The sequence below is a fragment of the Spermophilus citellus genome (genome assembly GCF_964194105.1).
Source record: "Spermophilus citellus genome assembly, chromosome: 9".
NCBI classification, from domain to species: domain Eukaryota; kingdom Metazoa; phylum Chordata; class Mammalia; order Rodentia; family Sciuridae; genus Spermophilus; species Spermophilus citellus.
Window position 1 is genome coordinate 10,308,356 of NC_138191.1, and position 21,067 is coordinate 10,329,422.

At 38.5% G+C, this 21,067-nt stretch overlaps 1 protein-coding gene across 2 annotated transcripts in view; it reads right to left on the reverse strand.

Moving 5' to 3' along the window:
• Positions 1-21,067, reverse strand: part of AIM2 (absent in melanoma 2) — a 69,724-nt gene that overhangs the window by 5,587 nt on the left and 43,070 nt on the right. Inside the window, exons 2-3 of one of the 2 annotated variants that reach the window (XM_081308512.1) lie at positions 5,403-5,533; positions 3,941-4,222 (exon numbers count right to left, since the gene is read on the reverse strand). In XM_081308512.1, coding sequence (XP_081164638.1) covers positions 3,941-4,202 — 262 coding nt within the window. In that variant the 5' untranslated portion in view covers positions 4,203-4,222; positions 5,403-5,533. The remainder of the gene's footprint in view (positions 1-3,940; positions 4,223-5,402; positions 5,534-21,067) is intronic. The other variant, XM_081308511.1, reaches the window with a different exon arrangement.

The window sequence follows — 21,067 nt, forward strand, 5'->3', positions numbered from 1 at the left end:
ATCAATAGGTCTGTTGGGTTTTTGTTTTGTTTTTTGTTTCTTGTTTGGGGTACTGAGGGTTGAACCCAGGGGTGCTCTCTCTCTCACTAAACCATATCCCCAGCCCTTTTTTTTTTTTTTTTAACTTTGAGATGGGGGTCTCAAAAAGTTGCCCAGCTTGACCTGGAACTTTCGGTTGATTGTCCTTCCTCCCCTCCTGAGTGGCAGGACTTGTCAGTGTGTGCCCCGGTGCCCAGCTGCCCTGATGGTTTTCAGTTCTCTAACCAACTTTCCCACCCAGCCATGGTCTTCCCCACAATATAGGTAAGTGCACATGCATGCACACCTGTGGAGGGAAGCCGCCTAACCTCAGACCTCAGCATAATGCTTCCCCAGGCAAAGACACAAGCCGACTTCTACAGAAACTTCTGCAGGGGAGCATCTGGCCTTGCCAGACACAAGCAGTTGAGCAACTGACCCCACCCACCACCCAGCCTGTGCCCCTGCACATCTGTAGAGGAGAACATCTGGCCTCTCCAGTCCTAGTATATCTTTGGAGCATGGCTTATGGCTTTCCCAGGTGGAGTGACCCAAAAGCAACCCCAACAACTTTTCCCACTTTCTCAGCCTCAAACCCAGCCTGTGGCTCTGCCCAAATACAGATTCCAAGCAGTGAAACAGCAGAACCAACCACATAGAAACCAAAAACCAAAAACATGAAAATAATTTTAGGATATTCAGGAATATGTGGAAATTCTACAACATGTTCCTGAATAAACAACAGCACAACCAAACTTCTCATTTACTTGTTATCTCTCTGCTTTATCACCAGATCTAGAAGGATTCTTGGTGCCTACCAGGAATTCAATCAATATTAGAGAAAGGGTGGATGGATAGACAGGTGGATGGCATGCCAGCTCCTCACAGTGTCACCATCACGCAGCCTTAGAGTCTGGCTTGGATACCCCAGGCCTAGGGTCAGATTATATTTTATTCAGGCAACTTTGGACTCTGGTTTTAAAATGACTCTCTCTCTCTCTCTCTCTCTCTATATATATATATATCAAGATGGTTCCGTTCAATTATTTAAGGCTCTCTCAGGAAGAAGAGGGTATGAGAAATTACTGGATGTTGTTTCTGACAGAACTTGAGCAGTTCTAGGCTGAAGTCGAAAGGTCACTTTGATTTTATGGGAAAGAAGAATAGTTATCAGGGCTCACAGCAGAATGAGCTGTCTTCTGCTGCAGTAAGTTCTCTGTCGCTACATTTCAAACAGCAGGAAGGACTGGACCCTCTGACAGGAAGATCATAGGGGGACCTCTGCCCCAAAAGTTGAAGTGACCTTCCCATGGTAAGTGAGTTCCATGAAACTGGTTTCAGAGAGGTGTGTAGATGAAAGTCCCCCTTTCAAAGTGGACAGTATAGGAGAGAAAGGGGTCAGGAAGGCCAAGGGACTCAACATGTCCTCCTGCCCCACACATCAGCCATCTTTTCTCTCATACATAGGGGACCAAGGAAATGTTTGTCAGAGAACACATCTGCCCACGACACATTTCTGACATCCCTTAATCATCAGGTTCACACTTTCATCTATTTGATTTACCATTTCAACCTCTATTTTAATCTGACATGACTTTTACAGACTTTGATCATGTTCTCTCTCAGCTTCCTTTTATCATGCTTAAGTATCCTTCTTAGTCTTCATCTTTCTTCCCCCCAAAGCCTCTCTATCTCCTAACCATTGACTCTGAGTCTCTAAAGATTCCTTCAGCAAGCCAGGTGCAGCGGTGCATGCCTGTAATCCCAGATACTCAGGAGGCTGAGGCAGGTGTTGGGGATGCAAATCAAGTCAAGATGGCGCCTGGCAGCTTGCCAAGAGGAGTGGTTTGTGAAGCAATGCCAGCGAGCCACTAAGATGATGAGGATTCCTTATTGGCTGACTGCTGTATCTAGATGACGCTAATTGAGTCAAGATGTGTGTAATTAGTTAGGTATATAAACCTCTGCTGTCCGGCAGAGAAGCGGTTCCTGCTATCTCGGGTGCCCGCTACTTTCAGTTCTTGCTCAGTTCCTGCTGAGTTCACTTGCAATAAACTAGTTCCCACTTCAACCTTCAAGTTGCTTGTCACCTCTCGGTTATTTAGCCCAGCCGGACTGCGGCAGGCAGGAGAATCATAAGTTTGAGGTCAGCCCCAGAAACTTAGTGAGATCTTGTTTCAAAATTAAAAAGGATGGGTAGAGTGTTAGTAGAGTGTTCCTGGGTTCAATGCCCAATACCCCCCACACCCACACAATAACAACAAAAATAATAATACTAAGAATCTTTCAAATATCCCCTACCTTCCAAGCAGTAGAAGCATGCAGAAGCATGCAGACCCTTGGTGTAGCATTCAACAAACAAAAACACATAACAGAGGATGAAATTTACAAAGAAAAACACAAAACTGATCCCCAAACATAGGAGAGGTAACATGGGGCACAAATAAATCTGGTACATTTAAAGTAGGCCTAAAGACAACTATGGATAGAATTTTGACTTATAAAGGAACTTAACTGATTTCTCACACAGCATACAAAGCTGCCAGTCATTCCTAGATTTCTAGCCTGGGACCACTGTGGATCATTTTTAGCTAATTGAGGTAATCAAATTTCAGGATCATTAGAAAAGCAAACTGAAGTAAGGAGTAAAGACTGTGGTTAGAGAAATTTGGAGTTCCCTGAGCCAAAGGGAAGAATAAGGGTTCGGAGGAGGGGAGGGTTCTGTCCTTTAATTATTATTTTGACAGACTCAAAGTTGCTGAGGGTGTAACTAAATTGCCCAGGATAACCTCAAAATTGCAATCCTTCTCCTTCAACCTCACAAGTAGATGTATTACAGATGTGTACCACCATGCCAGGCAAGAGGAATGAATTTTTCATTGGGGTGAGATGGAGCGGATGAAAACATACTAACAAGTCTGTTTGTCCACATTCAAAGAAGCAGGGCAATTGGTTTCGCGGAGCAACTGTGTGTCGTTACTGCCACCTAGTGGTCATATCTAAGAAGTACACCTCCAAGTTTCAGCAATCCAAGAAAAATAGAAGGCACGGCCGCACAATCAATCCTTTCTCTAAAGTGCCTTAGATAAAAGTTCATATCTGTACATTTATATCATCACTTAAATGGGCCTCATTTAGCCTTCATAGAAATCACATATGAGAAGCTATGTTATTCACATTGTACACACAAACAAATACTATATTAGAATCTTAAAACTACTACTTTTGGTGTCTTTCATTTTGGAGAGTCTTTGGATGAGATCGTCTTTGGTTGACCTTTTTTTTTCTTAAGTCATTTTGTCAATAAAGCCAGGATGCATCAGTTGTTCTTACGCAACAATCAGGAGCTTAAATGACAAGGAGATATTTCTTACAGACTGATCAATAGTTCACTGAATAATATAAATCATGGTGTCCTGGGAAATGTATCTTGTCATTGGAGATGAAGAGGAGACAGAAGAATCCCTAGACTAGAAGGACAGGGTCTTTCTTGAAGAAAGACAGACAGTCTGGTACCCTGGTAGGCTGGCCCAGGGGAGACGCAGTACCTGTGAGGAGAGGCAGAGGTGCCTGCTACCCCAGTTTATGGCTTTCCAGGGCTATAGTGTGTTTCAGTAAAGTGTGAGACCACGTAACAGAGTCTAAAGCACTACTGCCATCCATCCTGTGTGTTTGGTCACTGCAAATGGACCGGAGGCAAAGATGGGCAAAGGGAAGATGAGAAAATGGTGAACGGCAGTTCTGAGGGCTGGAACCAGAGGTGGCACACTCATGCTGGGCTGCATTGGTGGAATTTCTAAAAACCGCTTCTAGCAATTATCAGTAAAAGGGGTCAAATGGACATCTGAGCTAGCAAACAAATCCCAATGTGCCCCGGGGTCTTCTCCCTCTGATGCCAGAAAAGGTGAAGAACTCCATGTACCTTTTGCCTTCTCGTCCTGAAGACTTTTTGCCACATGCATATAATTCAGCTTCTGGAAGATACGTATGGTCTTAGTCACCGCAGGCACCACACCGGCATTTTGAATCAGCAAGTTGGCTATCTCTGTCCTGTTTGTAGTCTGCAGTTTGCTCTTGGCAATTGTGAATTCATCTGGAATAAAGAACTTAAACCTATCCAGTTCCTCATCAGTGATGTTATCCAGGCCCCTCAGTAACAGCATTTCTCTGTATTTGCTCTCCATCTCCCAACTTTGGGGTCAGCCTATAAGAAACCCAAAACACATAAAGTTACACCACCCAAAGTTAAATAAGCAAGGTGAGAGGTTAATATCTCCTCCCCACCCCCACTCTTTCTTTTTCTATCTATTTATCTATCTATCTATCTATCTATCTATTTATTTTTGGTATTGGGAATTGGACTCCCAGAGTTCTACCACTGAGTTGCATCCCCAGCCCTTTTTATGTTTTATTTTGAGACAGGGTCTCACTAACTTGCTGAGATTGGCCTCAAACTTGCAATCTGTCTGCCTCACCCTCCCCAATCACTGGGATCACAGGTGTGCTGGACCTTACTCAGAGTTAACATCTTTTTAAAGGGAGAGTAAAATGTCTACAGTACAGTTAAGGAGATTTATTAAGGAGGATGCCCACTACTATTGAGAAAGGACATCTTCAGAGGTGTTACAATGAATCTGTAATTCTTAGAGAACAGGATTCACTCTGCAAACGGAATTGTTGAACATACTGACACACAACACAGTGAATTTATTTCAAGCATACAATGTGAAAATCTTGATGTATGCATACAGTAGCTGAAATCCAATTTAATAATTGCTCTTTCATGGATCATGTTTTTAGTGTCGTGTCCAGGAAGTCTTTTCCAAACAAGATCAGAAGACTTTGTCTTATATTTTTCTCTAGAAATTTTATAGTTTGGCCTTTTGGCACTTGTACCTACGACCTCTTTTGAATCATTTTATATATGGTACAAGGTCTGATTCAAAGTTCATATTTTTCACGTGGATATTAGTTTTGCCATAATTATATTCTTTCTCCACTTATTGACCTTTGTGCCTTTGTCAAAAATCCTTTGTTCAAATATGATTTGGTCCATTTTTTAATTCTTTCTTCTGTTCCATTGACTTATTGGGTTTTAGGCCAATACAATATTGTAGTAATATGATTGTCTTTGTATGGTATAAAAAATAATACAAAAACTACTAGAAATAAGAATGAGCATTGATTCTAAATATAAGGTTAACATATACAAAAGCCTCATTTCTTTATTTCAGTAATAATCCAAAGGGAAAAACATTGAATAAAAAAGTATAATTTATAATAATAACAAAACTACAAAGTACTTAGAATATGTAATAAAAATATATAATGCTTTTAAGAACATTATAACTTTAGTGATAGACTTAAAGTACATAATTAATTACGGATATGTATGATATTTTGAATGGAAGAATTCAATAAAATGAAGATGGTGGTTTTGCCAAATTAGTCTATAAACTCCAAGCAAAATCTCAAAGGGCTTTTCCTTGAGAACTTAACAAGATGATCCTAAAATCTACATCAAAGGATAAAGACAAAATTACACAAAATAAGTTTAAAATGTTTATTAGAAAGCACTATTCTTCCTAGTTTACCAATCCTTCACATAAATATATAATGAGTTTATTATGTATGTAATATATTATTATATATGTAATATATTATTATATAATGATATGATAGTGTCACAGAGAAAAATTAACTAATAATAGAGTATGGAAACAGAACCACATATAAATAAAAGCATGGTATCTGATCAAAGTGACATTATACATCACAAGGAAAGGATGGATGACCAGCTACGAAAAGTGTTCAGACACTTATATATGAGAAATTACAATATTAAATCTTTATCTCACATCACACACAATATATATATTTTGTGATGCTGTTGAAGAAAACACAAGACTTCTCATCACATTGAGGTAAAGGCATTTCTTAAATAAGGCTCAAAAAGAGCCAGATAAGAAAAGCCTAAAGTCAAATTTGAGTGTGTGCACATTCTAAACCTCTTTGTAGGAAAAACACACACACAGAGTAAACAAAGTGAAAATAAACTGGGAAGATACTATCTTCAATGTGTGTAACTAACAGAAGATTTGCTTTCCAAATATATGGAGAATCACAAACCAATAAGAAAAATATAAATGGTCTATCTGAAAAGTGGGCAAAATATATAAATAAGCAATGTTTGCTCAAATGTCTAATAAACTTTCAAAAAAAGATGTTTGGCATTACTAGCAATTAGTAACTTCCAGAGAAGCAACATATGAGGTTCAAGAAATATGGCATGTTTATTACTAGAAAATAATGGATCACGAATTTCGGAAGCCTGAAGACTCCATCCATAGAGACAATGTTAATAAAGTTATTATGGTTAAAATGGCCTTATTAATTTTCCAGTAGGTAAGGACTGGAGAAAACTATTCTTCCACATGTAGAGGAGTTAAAAACCAAAACTATTATCAGCACCATTTTCAAAATAAAGAATGCCCCGAAATACCTGGGAAATCAATCTTCTCAAATGTTCCAGTCCTTCCTTACTCAAGAAAGCAGTAAGGAAGATAACTTTGGTTAAATATCCGTAATGTGACAGTCAACTCAACATGCTTCTTACTTGTCTACATGACATTAATCTTGCTAGAACCCTCTTGTAAAATAACATAATCACATTTTAATGAGAAAATTAAGACAGCTATTTCTCTGAAGTTTTATTTTTATCTAATGAATGTAAAATTAGCATTTTACTTCATAATATCTGTCCACTTTTTTAAAAAAATTGTTTTGAAGTACTTGTTGGAATACAGATATAGCTCCCAGGTCGAGTGCTTGCCTAGCGTGCACACGGCCCTGGGTTTGACCTCCAGCACCACAAAACATGAAAAACAATAAGATATTTGTTATTATGTAAAATTTATACAAAAATCAAATGCATTCAGATCAATTTGGTGACTTTGTGGCCCCCAAAGTCCACCGCACTGTGATTTAAGAAGCATGATACTGCATCATGCATAATAACTGATCACTGGAGAATGTTCTGCAATTTACCAAGTGCTTCCACGTGGAATGTGGATGGTACAAAGGAAAGAAAATATTTAGGAAGTGCCCATTTATCTCTAAAATGGGATAATTTCTACCCCTAGGTATAAGTACCCAGCATGATATGTCTGAAAAATACATCCTCATTTATTATAATCTCTCAATTATTACAGGCTAAATTAGCTTTTCAAGATGGAATGGCTTACCTGAGGACCCACAGCTATTGAATGGTAATAAGACGATGTGAACTAAAATTTTTGAATCTAGACCGTTTGTTCCTTCTTTTGCCAACTGCTTTTTTATTGTTCAGAGAATGTGCAATAACGCTTAAAAAAAAAAAAGCCGATGTTATTGGCTGTGATTTGGAGAGCATCATAAATATCTAACCCTCTTATAATTCCAATAATAATATCATAATAACTGGCAATCATTTTCTTAGCCTAAACGACTTATCCCTTTTCACAAGACGGTGGCTAAGACCCTCCAGTGGTCCTCTCCCCACAGAAACACCAATTTGAACAGCTGTTCACACACCCAACTGACTTCTCATTAGCTAAAGAAACCAGGTGACACACCCGAATGTCTGGTTTTAGTACAACAGGAAGAAAAGACACATTGAAGGGCACAGGAAGAAAAGAGTCACCCACATCACTTCTTGCCCAGCTCCAAGTAATATGGAGAGAATGTCTCTTCCTTGTACGGAAGAGAAGGAATTAGGACCACGACTTCAACTGGAACCCCAGTGCCAGGCCTGCCACGGTGAGCCCCGTGCTCCAGAGCCCCAGAATCCCTGCCTCCAGTCTGGACTCTTAAAACCTGTGTAGTCAGGCCACTGAGAACCTCCACCAGACCTCCCCCAACTTAGGGCCAAGAAACCAGGAGCCATGCTCCACCCACTGGGCATCAGGGCATGAAATGTAGCCTAAGACTTTGCCTTTGAGCTCAGAGCCCAGCCTCTTGGGCTGATATCTGGCCTTAGGCAGAAACCAAAAGTGTGTCTACCTATCCAGGAGCTCACAGACAAAGCTTCTAGACCTGCCAGACATCACACAGCAACCTACATGCTGGTGAAAACACAAGTTTGGCCTACATCATTACCAGCCTCAGTGTGGGCCTAGGTACACCCTTGTCCTCCTGAGACTGCATAAGTACCTGTGGCTGTGAGGTCCTGATGTGACCCAGTCTAATACCACCCTTCATGGTCAAGGGGCTGTTTCCACCACCTGTCCCCCAGACTTGGGTAACACAGCTCAGCGCTCATACGTGGAGCCTCTAGACCTGCTCTGGGACTAGGCAGAGACTTATGTCCCAGGGGGATGGGCTGGTGCTTTGGCCTGTGTCCATGACAGCTGTGCTGTAAGGCTTAAGACTGAGCAGGTCCTTGTGGCTGTGAGATTCAGGTGTGACCCAGGTTGGTGTCAGCCTTGGTGGCCAAATTGCCGCACCTTCACAAGCCTAATTCCTCCTTGGAACAACATGGAGTAATGTCAGGAGCTGTGAATACATTACAGGATTCTTTAAGCCATCCCAAGACAGAGACGATGCCCTTCCGAGAACTCTCGGTGGAAATGCACCAATGGAGAATGCTCAGTGGCTGGTGACACCCTGTTCAAAGGGGGTTCAGTGGCTCACAGAATTTATTGGTTCAAACAGTCCTGGGATCAAACACCAGCTGCCGGGAGGTAGTAGAGATCTAAGTGCAAGCTGATAAGCTTTTTTTTTTTTTTTTTTACTTTTACTAGGTATTACAAATTTTCAGGATTTTTTAAAATGAGGTATATATGACAGCAGAATGCATTTTGATTCTGATAAGCTCTTAACTGAGCTGTTCCTGCTCATGACTTTGTTTATCTTGAAGACACTTTCTCACAGTAAATCCATTGCTGTGGGTATCTACGGGACTGCATGACCAATGTGATTCTGCCACCTGTACACTCAGAGAAATGAGAAATTATATCCCATCTGATTCAAATGCATGATGTGTCAAGGTCTTTGTACTGTCATGTGTAACTAATTAAAACAAATAGAAATTAAAAAACCAAAAACCGGTATAATAAACGTGCTGAGCCCGCAATGGGGTCAGTCAAGCCTCATCAGGGCTTGGCTTTCCCACCGGGTCCCACTTTCCTGTATTTGTGGGTTTGTTTGTTTTTACTTCTAATCCTCTCACCTGTCCTCCTTTGGGAAACTGAGGAAACATTGCTCAGGGGGTGACAGTGTAGGACCATTCAGTGAGGTAGGACCAGGTAACAAGTTCTAAGTTTGCCTTGGAACTCAGTGACGGGCTCGAGAAACCGGCAGGTCCTAATGGCTGCCAAACCAGATCAGCACCTGCAAATGGCGCCTCTGGAACAGCCCTGCTAGAGGGCAGAAATAGTGTCTCTCACAACTATATTCCATTTAGCATCCCCTGTGGCTGGCTGTGGCAGTCTTGGGCCCCAAGAACACAAGGAAACCTATATCAATATGGGTCTTCTTCTTTCCCAGTGCTGCATGGTCTCTGTGGGCTGTGATCTCCAGGTAGGACACAGTTCAGGGGCACTGGTGGCCAGAGGCATGGCTTAGCATTCTGGGGCTAGCCCTTCCAGGGTGCTTTTGCCCAGGGCTGTGAAGTACCTGACCACAGGCTGGTGACTGTGAATGAGATGTGTGGGCCTATCCCAGCCCCAGAGAGACTCATGGGGATGGCCTGCCCTTTTTAGCTACCGCCCTACTTCATGCTGGTCAATACAGTAACTGTTGATTTGGAATAAACATGGAATTAGACCACTGTCTAGTACTGAAACAGTTATAGCACATGGATAGCTGATTCCTGGTAAGCCTTGATGCAATAAAGTGTCAAAATAGTGGTAGGGACTATAGGCTCAAAGAAAACAAGCAATTAGAATTTCTATAAAGACAGGCACAAACAAAGCCAGGTTGGGAAGACCGGAACACCTATTCCTTTAATGTTTAGACAACATCACATACCAACAAGCATCAAAAACTTTTTAAGTAAACTATTACCTCACTCAATATTCAAGATAAACTGGAATACACTGACCAGAATGTAACCAGTATGGGCAAACTTTAGCATGGGAAATTTAAAACAGCTAGTTTAGGGAAACTCAATCAGCTTCAAGAGAGCTCAGAGAAATGATTCGATAATATAACATAGAAACTTAACAGAAAGATGGAAGTAATTTTAAAAATCAAACAAATCCTTGAGCTGAAAAATACTCTAAACACAATAGAAAAACACAACAGAAGACATCAGTAACTGAATAGGACCAAACACAAGAAAGAAACAGTAAGCTCAAAATATAGAGTTGGAAGAGAAGAAAGGAAAAAAGAATGAGGAGAAATGAAGAAAGCTTATAGAGACTTTAAGAAAGTTAATATTTGGGTTATTGGGCTACAAAGGGAACTTGAGAATGCCACGGAAGCAGAAAAGATTCAAAGAAATCATAGAAGGCAAGAGAAGAAAACAAATACCTAAGGAACCAGCAGGTCAAAGATGACCTGTCAAATTTAACTCAACCAAGTCCACAGCAACACATACAGTGATCAAGCTAACCAAGTCTAAAGGTAAAGGAGTCAAGGCAGCAAGAGAAAAGAAACAAATAAAAATAAGAGTTTCCCTAATTTACCTGTAAACAGAGACCTCATAGACCAGGAGAGTGGCAAGAGACTTTCACTGTACAGAAGGACAAACTATCAACGGATAATACTGCATCCAGCCAAGACATCCTTTAGAAATTAAGAAGAAACAAAGGTACTCCCTAACAAAAACTGAGAAAATATATTTTCACCAGATTTCTCCTATAAGAAATGATAAAGGGAGCTCTCCAATTAAAGAGAGAGAGAGAGAGAGAGAGAGAGAGAGAGAGAGACTGACTCATGAGTAAGAGGAAAACGGAGCAAGGTGTCCCAAGCTGTCCATGGGTTGCATGTGGGTGACCGTACATGGAAGCCCCTAGTGGTGTCTTCCATGATTGAAACATCTGGTGTCTGGGAATGACCAGTGGACATTTGCCCAGGGACAGTGTGAATTTCTATCCCACTTTGCCATTGCCCATAAAGCACCTGAGATGGGTGTAACCTGTCAAGATGTCAATCAACCTACTGACTGCAAGACATCATGAAACAAGACTCTGCTCTTGAAACCTTATCCCGGCCTTTGATGTACCGCCTTAAATAAACCACTTATGTAGCGCCTTAAATAAACCACTGAAGCCTTCTTTTCTTTGTCTAGTTCTAGCACCCACATGGACTAGATCTATCAGGGGTTTTGCTTTTGTAAATATATGTCTGAATATTTGTGTTTTGTTATTTATTAATTATTTAAGACTTTAAGTTTTAGGGTGGCTTACATCCTCTTGGGCAGGGAGAAGAAACCCACCCCTCCAAAGAGATGCTGGCCATCGCTCCCGTTAGCAAGGTATAAAACTCACTGATAAGAGTAATTATACGATGTTCTAATATTACAAACATGGTGCATAAGCCATTCATATGTAGCCTGAAGAACAAAAAAAATTAAAAATAACAATTGCCTTAATTTTATGAGATAAGGAAAATAGAAAGATAAAAAATAAAATATCAAAAAATCAAAACGTGGGCTGGGGATGTGGCTCAAGCGGTAGCGCGCTCGCCTGGCATGCGTGCGGCCCGGGTTCGATCCTCAGCACCACATACCAACAAAGATGTTGTGTCCGCCGAGAACTAAAAAATAAATATTAAGAATTCTCTCTCTCTCTCTCTCTCCTCTCTCACTCTCTCTTTAAAAAAAAAATCAAAATGTGGAGAAATGGAATGTCTTTGCTGACTTTTTAATTAGTATATTTTCTCTCTTAATTTTTTCTTATTTTTATGATCATGTTATACTGCTATCATTTTTAAAAGTTTGTCCTAATCAAAAGATGTTTTTGTAACTCTCATGAAAACCACACAGCAAATATCTATAATAAACACAAAATAATACACAAATAATCAAAACACACTAGTAGAATAAACCACAAAAGCAGACCATAAGAGAATGAGAAAGAAATAAAAGGGGCTAAACAAAAAATCCCCGGAAAACAAGGTACAAAATGCATACAAAATGCAAACTTATCTGCCAATAATTTCCTTGAATGAATTAAATTCTTCAATTAGAAGATATGAAATGACTGAACGGGTAAAAAATGAAGACCTAACCATACTTACTCACAAGAAACCTCGGAGGAGAGGCCGGATCCATCCCGGAGCTGACCACCACTCAAGAGGAACACCACACCACCTGCTGCCCCAGAGGAACAGATGTTGTGGTTCCCTACTCACCAACGTGTGGCTCCACCTAAGCCACCTCCATTTTGGGACATCACAGCCCCTGCCATGGCCCTCCCCACATGGTAATCTCCACCGCAGGACATCAGACAGGGCCGGGAGGCAGCTGCCCCTGCAGCACCACACACCACACTGCAGCATCGCTGAACAGGCCACCCAATGCCATCGTACAGCCCATTCTTCCAGCCCCATCTCTGAAAGTGATTGCTTCCATCTTGGAACACCTCCACTGCCATCTTAGGGTACCCAGCTGCTATCTCTGCCATCTTTAGCTGGGGCAGTTTCAACCTTGGGACACTGAGTGGGGCCTGGAAACCCAACATCAAGGTATCTACAGGCTTGATGCTGCTGCTGCTGCCACCAACAAGGGACATGACTGCTTCCATCTAGGGACAACAATCAGAGCCTGGAAAAGCCATCACCAAGGTCCCTGTGGGCCCAGTTGCACCAGAGGTATGTTCACTAGTTGTTCTAACAGACACTATCCTGTTGTAGAGGCAACAGGGAGCCCTGCATGGGTTGCCTCTCTCTCTTTTTTCTTCTGCTAATAGCCAAATTCTTTTGATGACCCTTTCACTAGTCCTATAATCTAATACCTCTATGTTCTCACATCCTACCTCATAAACATCACAGCCTACCCTGGCTCCCTGCCCACCATTAAAAACTGTAAACCCTTATTCAAACCTACTGGCTATATGGCAGAAGATAACTGAGCTCATCATTTCTGTTTATAGCCACAAAACTGTAAATGTCAAAATAGAAGCTAATCGATTTATGGCTACTTATTGGTTGCATTAGGTGCTGTAAACATTGATATATCCCTTGAAGGTGAGGTATTGGTAACCTGAAGGGACACTACAAGATTATAGGGTAGAAGCTGCAATACCTCAGATCTGTACTGCAAGAGGGGGAGACACATAGACAACATGAGAAAACAAGGGAGGAAAGAGCCCACAAACAAACTGAGACACTATGACAATAGAATCCATTGAAGGGCAGTAGGTGAAATGTCAGAGAAGGAGTTCAGAATATACATAAATAAAATGACCTGCAAATTAAAGAATGACCTAAGTGAGCAAATACAGGCAAAAATTGATCTCTCCAACAAAGAGATAAGAGAGCAAATTCAGGCAACCATTGATCACACCAACAAAGAGATAAGAAAGCAAATACAGGTAGCAAAAGATCACTTCAAGAAAGAGATAGGGATTCTGAAAAGAAAAATAAAACAATCAGAAATCCTTGAAATGAAGGAAACAATAAACCAAATAAAAAACTCAATAGAAAGCATCACTTGGAAGACAGAACCATACACAATGAAGACAAAATACACAATCTTGAAAATAAAGTTGACCACACAGTGAAGATAGTAAGAAACCATGAACTGAACATCCATGAATTATGGGATAACATCAAAAGACCAAATATAACATTTATTGGGATGGAGGAAGGCACAGAGATTCAAACCAAAGGAATAAACAATCTCTTCAATGAGATAATATCAGAAAATTTCCCAAACATGAAGAATGAATTGGAAAATTAAATACAAGAGGCTTACAGGACACCAAATGTACAAAATTACAACAGATCTACACCAAGGCACATCATAATGAAAATGCCTAGCATACAGAATAAGGATAGAATTTTAAAGGCTTCAAGAGAGAGGAATCAGATAATATATAGGGGAGACCAATTTGGATCTCAGCAGATTTTTCAACCCAGACACTCAAAGCCAGGAGACCCTGTAACAACATATACCAAGCTCTGAAAGAAAATGGGTGCCAACCAAGAATCTTATATCCAGCAAAATTAAGTTTCAGAGTTGATGATGAAATAAAAACCTTCCATGATAAACAAAAATTAACAGAATTCACAACTGCAGAACATTCTTGGCAAAATATACCACGAGGAGGAATGAAAAACAACAATGAAAATCTGAATAGGGAAGAGTTACACAAAAGGAATGGCCAATCAAAGGAAAAACCAAGTCAAGTTAAAAACCAAAAATAAACAAAAATGAGCAGGAATACAAACCATGTCTCAATAATAACTCTGAATGTCAATGGCCTAAAATCATCAATTAAAAGACATAGACTGGCAGATTGGATTTAAAAAGTGACCATCAATATGCTGCCTTCAAGAGCCTCATCTCACAGGAAAAGGCATCCACAGAGCGAAAAGGTGAAACCTTTACTCACATGGACCACATACACAAACAGGGGTTTCCATCCTCTATCAGATAAAGTGGACTTCAAACCAAAGTTAGTGAAAAGGGATGAATAAGGTCATTGCATTCTACTTAAGGGAAAAATACATCAACAAGATATAACAATCATAAATAGCTATGCTCCAAACAATGGAGCCTCTATGTATATCAAACAAACCCTTCTCAACTACAAGATGAAACAGACCAACCCACAATAATACTGGGTGACTTTAACATACGTCTCTCACCACTAGATAGATCTCCCAAATAAAAACTAAACAAAGAAATTATAGAACTCACTAAAACAATCAATAATTTAGACTTAACAGACATATATAGAACATTCCATCCATCAGCAAACCGATACACCTTTTTCTCAGCAGCACATGAGAACCTCGAAGACCCCGACAAATTTCTAGAGGCATATGACCTACCCAAATGGAACCAGGAGGACTTACACACCTTCAACAGATCAATTTCAAGCAAGGAAACAGAAAACGCCTTCATAAGCCTGCCAACCAAGAAAAGTCCAGGACCAGACGGATACTCAGTGGAGTTCCACAAGACCTATAAAGAATTAACACCAACATTCCTCAAATTATTTCATGAAATAGAAAAGGAGGAAACATTTCCAAACTCATTTTATGAGGCTAGTATCACCCTGATACCAAAAATCAGATGGAGAGACATCAAAGAAAGAAAATGTCAGACCAATATACCTGATGAACATAGATGCAAAAATTTTCAATAAAATTTTGGCGAATTGCATACAAAAAGATATTTAAAATGCAGTACACCATGATCAAGTGGGTTCATTGCAGAGATGCAAGTTTGAGTCAACATACAGAAGTCGATAAACATAATCCATCACATCAATAGACTTAAAGAATCATATGTATAATCATATGATTATAATCAATTGATGCAGAGAAAACATTGGACAAAATACAGCACTTTTTTCATGTTCAAAACACTAGAAAAACTAGGGATAGTAGGAACATATCTTGATATTGTAAAAACTATCTATGCTAAACCCAAGGCCAACATCATCCTAAAAGGAGAAAAATTGGGAGCATTCCCTCTAAAAATGGGAATAAGAGAGGGATGCCCTCTCTCACCACTTCACTTCTATTCACATACTCCTTGAAACGCTAGCCAGAGCAATTAGACAGATGAAAGAAATTAAAGGGATACAAATAGGAAAAGAAGAATTCAAACTATCATTATTTGCCAACTGCATGATTCTATATTAGAGGATCAAAAAAAATTCCACAGGAAAACTTTTAGAACTAATAAATGAATTCAGCAAAGTAGCAGGATATAAAACCAATACACATAAGTCAAATGCATTTCCATAAATCAGTGATGAATCCTCTGAAAGAGAAATTAGGAAAATTATCCCATTCACAATAGTCTCGAAAATAAATAAATAAATATATAAAGAACTCAAAAAACTTAACACCAATAAAACTAACAACCCAATCAATAAATGGGCTAAGGAGCTGAACAGACACTTCTCAGAGGATGATATTCAATCAATCAACAATGAAAAAATGTTCAACATCTCTAGTATCTAGAGAAATGCAAATCAAATCACTCTAAAATTTCATCTCACCCCAGTCAGAATGGCAGTTATCAAGAATACAAACAACAATAAGTGTTGACGAGGATGTAGGGGAAAAGGCACACTCACATTGCTGGTGGGACTGCAAATTGGTGCAACCGATCTGGAAAGCAGTGTGGAGATGCCTTAGAAAACTTGGGATGGAAACACCATTTGACACCACTGTCCCACTCCTCAGTCTATACCCTAAAGACTTAAAAACAGCACACACGACAATAACACAACCACTTCAGTGTTTATAGCAGCACAATTCACAATTGCTAGACTATAGAAGCACCCTAGATTCCCTTCAATAGATGAATTGATAAAGAAATTGTGGCATATATACACAATGGAATATTACTCAGCATTTAAAAGAGAATAAAATCATGACATTTGCAGATAAATGGATGGAGTTGGAGAATATCGTGCTAAGTAAAGTAAGCCAATTCCAAAAAAACAAAGGCTGAATATTTTCTCCGATGCATGGATACTGATCCATATTGGCAGGGGGCAAGGGATAAGTGGAGGAACTTTGGATGGGGCAAAGGGGAGGAGAGGAGGGGGCAAAGGGGTAGGAAAGACGGTGGAATGAGACATACATCATTACATGTATGACTGCATGAATGGTGTGACTCTAGTTCATGCACAACCAGAGAAGTGAAAAATTCTGCTCCAACTATGTACAATGGATCAAAGAGCTTTCCACTGTCATGTATAACTGAATAGAATTAATAAATACATAAATTTTTTTAAAAAGAAAGAAAGAAACTTCTGAGGACATGCATAGACTGAAAGTAAAGGAATGGAATAAATGTTGAATGGAAATAAAACCCAGAAGAAAATAGGAGTAGTCACAGTTATATCAGATAAAATAAGACTTTAAATCCAAGAGACAAGATGGACCATTATCTAATGATAAAAGGGTAAATTCAGTAAAAGGAAAGAACAATTCTGAATATATAAGCACTCAATATCAGAACATTCAGATATATAAGCAAATATTAATAGACAGACGCCAATACAAATATAGTAAAGGACTGTAACCACCTACTTTCAGCAATAGAGAGATCATCCAGACAGAAAAATCAACAAAGAAACCAAAGGGTTAAATTGCATTCTAGACCATACGGACCTAAAGAAGCATTCCATCCAACAACTGTAGGATACACATTCTTCTTTGGAGCACATGGGACATTCTCCAAGATAGGCCACATAATAGGCCGAAAAACAAGTCTCAAAATTTGACAAATTTAAAATTATATAATTATCTTTCTGACCACGGTGTAATAAAACCAGAAATCAGTAACAAGAGAACCTTTGGAAACCATAAAAATACATGTAAATTAAACTACTTACTTTTGTACAACCAATGGATTGAGGAAGAAATGGAAAAAAAATGTTAAAAATATTTCTTTAAACAGATAAAAATGGAAACACAGTATGTCAAACCTGTGAGAGACAGCAAAAGAAGTACTAAGACGGAAGGTCACCGCAATCAACACTCACTTCAAAAGAGCAGTAAGATCTACAATAAACATACTGTACCTGCAAGGAATTATTTTTTAAAAATTAAATTGGTAGAATAAAAGAAGTAATAAAGCTGAGAGCCGAAATTAATGCAATAGAGATTTTACAAAGCAAAGAAATAAAGAGCTGTTTCTTCAGAGGGATAAACAAAATAGACAGACTCTTATCTAGACTAGGAAAAAGAGATAAAACTCAAATAATAAAATCAGATGAAAAAAGGAGGCATTATAACTGATACCACATAAATATAAAACATCATTAGAGATAACTGCAAAAAACTATATGACTACAAATTTGATGACCTATAAGAAATAGATAAATTCCTGGAAAAATAAACCTTACCAAGAATGAATCATGCAGAAGCAGAAAACCTGCACAGACCAACAATGAATGAGACTGTATCAGGAATAAAAAGTTTTTTATCAACAAAAGTCCAGGAACTGAAGTCTTTATTTATACCAATTCTTCTAAAAAATTGAAGAGGGGAGAATTCTTCCAAACTCATTCTTGATGCCAGCATTATCCTTATACCCAAAGCAGACAAGGACATAATGAGAGAGAGAGAGAGAGAGAGAGAGAGAGAGAGAGAGAGAGAGAGAGAGAGAGAGAGAGAGAAAAAGAGAGAAAGAGGGAGAGAGAAATAAATTTATGAGCCAATATCCATGATAAACAAAAATCTTCAACAAAATACTAACAAACTGTGTCCAACATAACATTAAAAAGATAATTCACCATGATCAGGTGGGATTCATCCCAAAGATTCAAGAATGGTTCAATATATAAAAGTCAAAAATATAATACAACATTTCAGACCCCATATATGACAAAACAATGATCTCAATAAATGTAGAAAAGGTATTTTATGAAATTCAATTAACACGTCATGATAAAATTTCTGGACAAATTAAGTATAGAAGGAATGAAAGTCAATATAAAAAAGACCTTTTGCAATAAAGAGCTCAATGAGGAACATTATCTTTCTAAGATATGGAACAAGACAAGGATGCCCAAATTCACCACTTCTATTCAACCTAGTCAGAACAATCGGGCAAGAAAAACAAATAAATAAACTGTGTCCAAATTGGAAAAGAGAAAGTCAAACTATCACTGTTGGAAGAGGACATGATCTTATTTATAAAAATCCTGAAGACTCCACCAGAAGACTTTTGGAACTAATAAATGAGTTCAGTCAAGCTGCAGGATACAAGATCAAAATGCAAACATCACTAGCATTATTGTATGCAATGGCAGGTCATCTGGAATAGACATTGAGGAAACAATTCTATTTACAATAGCTAGGAAGAAAGAATAAATTCAACCAAAGAAATGGAAGATCTTTACAATGAAAATCAGAAAAAAAAGATAAAAGAAATTGAAGAGGACACACACACACACACACAGTAAAAAGACACTCCATGATTAAGGATTGGAAGAATTGATGCTGTAAAAATATCCATACCACCCAAAGCAATCTACTGATTTGGTGCAATTCCTTACTAAGACATTCTTCATGGAATTAGGGGGAAAAAATCCTAAAATTCGTATGGAAACACACACATACACAAACTCTGAATAGACAAAGCAGCATTAAACAAACAGAACAAAGCAGGGGGCACCAAATGATTTGAATTTCAATACATAGTACAAAGTTGTAATAGTCAAAAGAGCCAAGTATTGGCATAAAAACTGACATAGAGCAGTGGAGCACAACACAGAGCCTAGAAGTTAACCCATGCGTGTATACCAATTGATTTTTTTACAATGGTATTAAGAACGTGCCATGGAAAAAGGGCAGTCTTCAACATAGTATGCTGGGAAAACTGGATATGGACCTGCAGAAAAATAAACTAGACCTGTATTTCTCACTATATGTAAAAAAAAAAAAAAATCAACTGCAAATAGACTATAGACTTAAACATAGTACTTAAAACTATGAAACTCGTAGAAGAAAAACATAGGGGATATACTTTGGGACATTAGAATGGCCCAACGGACAGGAAAGAGGTGAGAATTACAAATGGGATTACACAAAACTGATATAGCCTCTGCTCATCTAAGGAGACAACGGAGTAAAGAGACAACCTGCAGAATGGGAGGAAATATTTGCAAACTACACATCTGAAAAGGAGTTAATATCCAGAATATGTAAAAAGAAATCAATAGCAAAAATAAATCATGATGTGCCAACAGATGAAAGACCAAAATAGACATTTAAAAAACATACAAATAGCCAACAGGTATATGGAAAAATGTTCAACATTACCAATCATCAGGGAAATGCAAATCAAAGCCACAGTAAAATATCTCCTCACTCCAATAATAATAAGTATTTTAAAAAACACTGAAGGTAAAAAAGTGCTAGCATAGACATGCAAAGAAGGGAACTCTTTGCACACTGTTGGTGGGACCATAAATTAGTATCGCCATTATGGAAAACAGTATGGAGGTTCCTCAAAAGTTAAAGTGATTCAGTGATTCCAGCGTTGAGTATATATATGTTCAGAGGAAATGAGGTCTGCATGTCAACATCTGCATTATTATGTTAACTGCAGGTCTATTCACAATATCCAATAAATGGGAACAACCTAAGTGTCTACAACTGATAAACTGATAAAAGAAAATGTCCATATACGTAATGGGATATTATTCTACTATAAAATTAATGAGAACCTGCCACTTGCAACAACATGGATGGAAATGGAGATAATTATATAAATAAAATAACTCAGGCATGAATGAGTTTCAAAATAATACCCAACACTATCTGCCAGCGGGAAACTCACCTCACCTGCAAAAATATAGACTGAAAGTGCAATGATGCATAATTATATTCCAACCAAATGTAATCCAAATGAAAGCAGGATTAGCTATACATATATCCAAAATTAGACTTTAGGACAAATTAATTATAATAGACAAAGATGATCACTATATATTATGAGTGACTAATGCATTGAGAAATTATAATGATTACAAATACAAAAGCACTGAACATTGGAACACCCAATTTTATAAAACAAACACCACTGGACATAAAAGGAGAGACAGACTCCAATACAATCAGAGTGTGACTTCAACACCCTGCTCTCATTAGATTATCCACATCAAAAAAAAAAAAATCAACAAAGAAATATCAGAGTAAGTTTACACTATATATTAAAAGAGGTAACAAATGTCTATAGATTGTTTTATTCAGTGATTCTAGAATACCTATTATTTTCCCCAGCACAGGGAACTTTTTCCAAAATATATCATAGAGGAAATCACAAAATAATTTATTATATATCATCTTACCACAATAGAATGAAATTGGAAATTAATAGCAAAAGAAACTGCAGGAATTATGCACATTATATAAGCACAGGGTG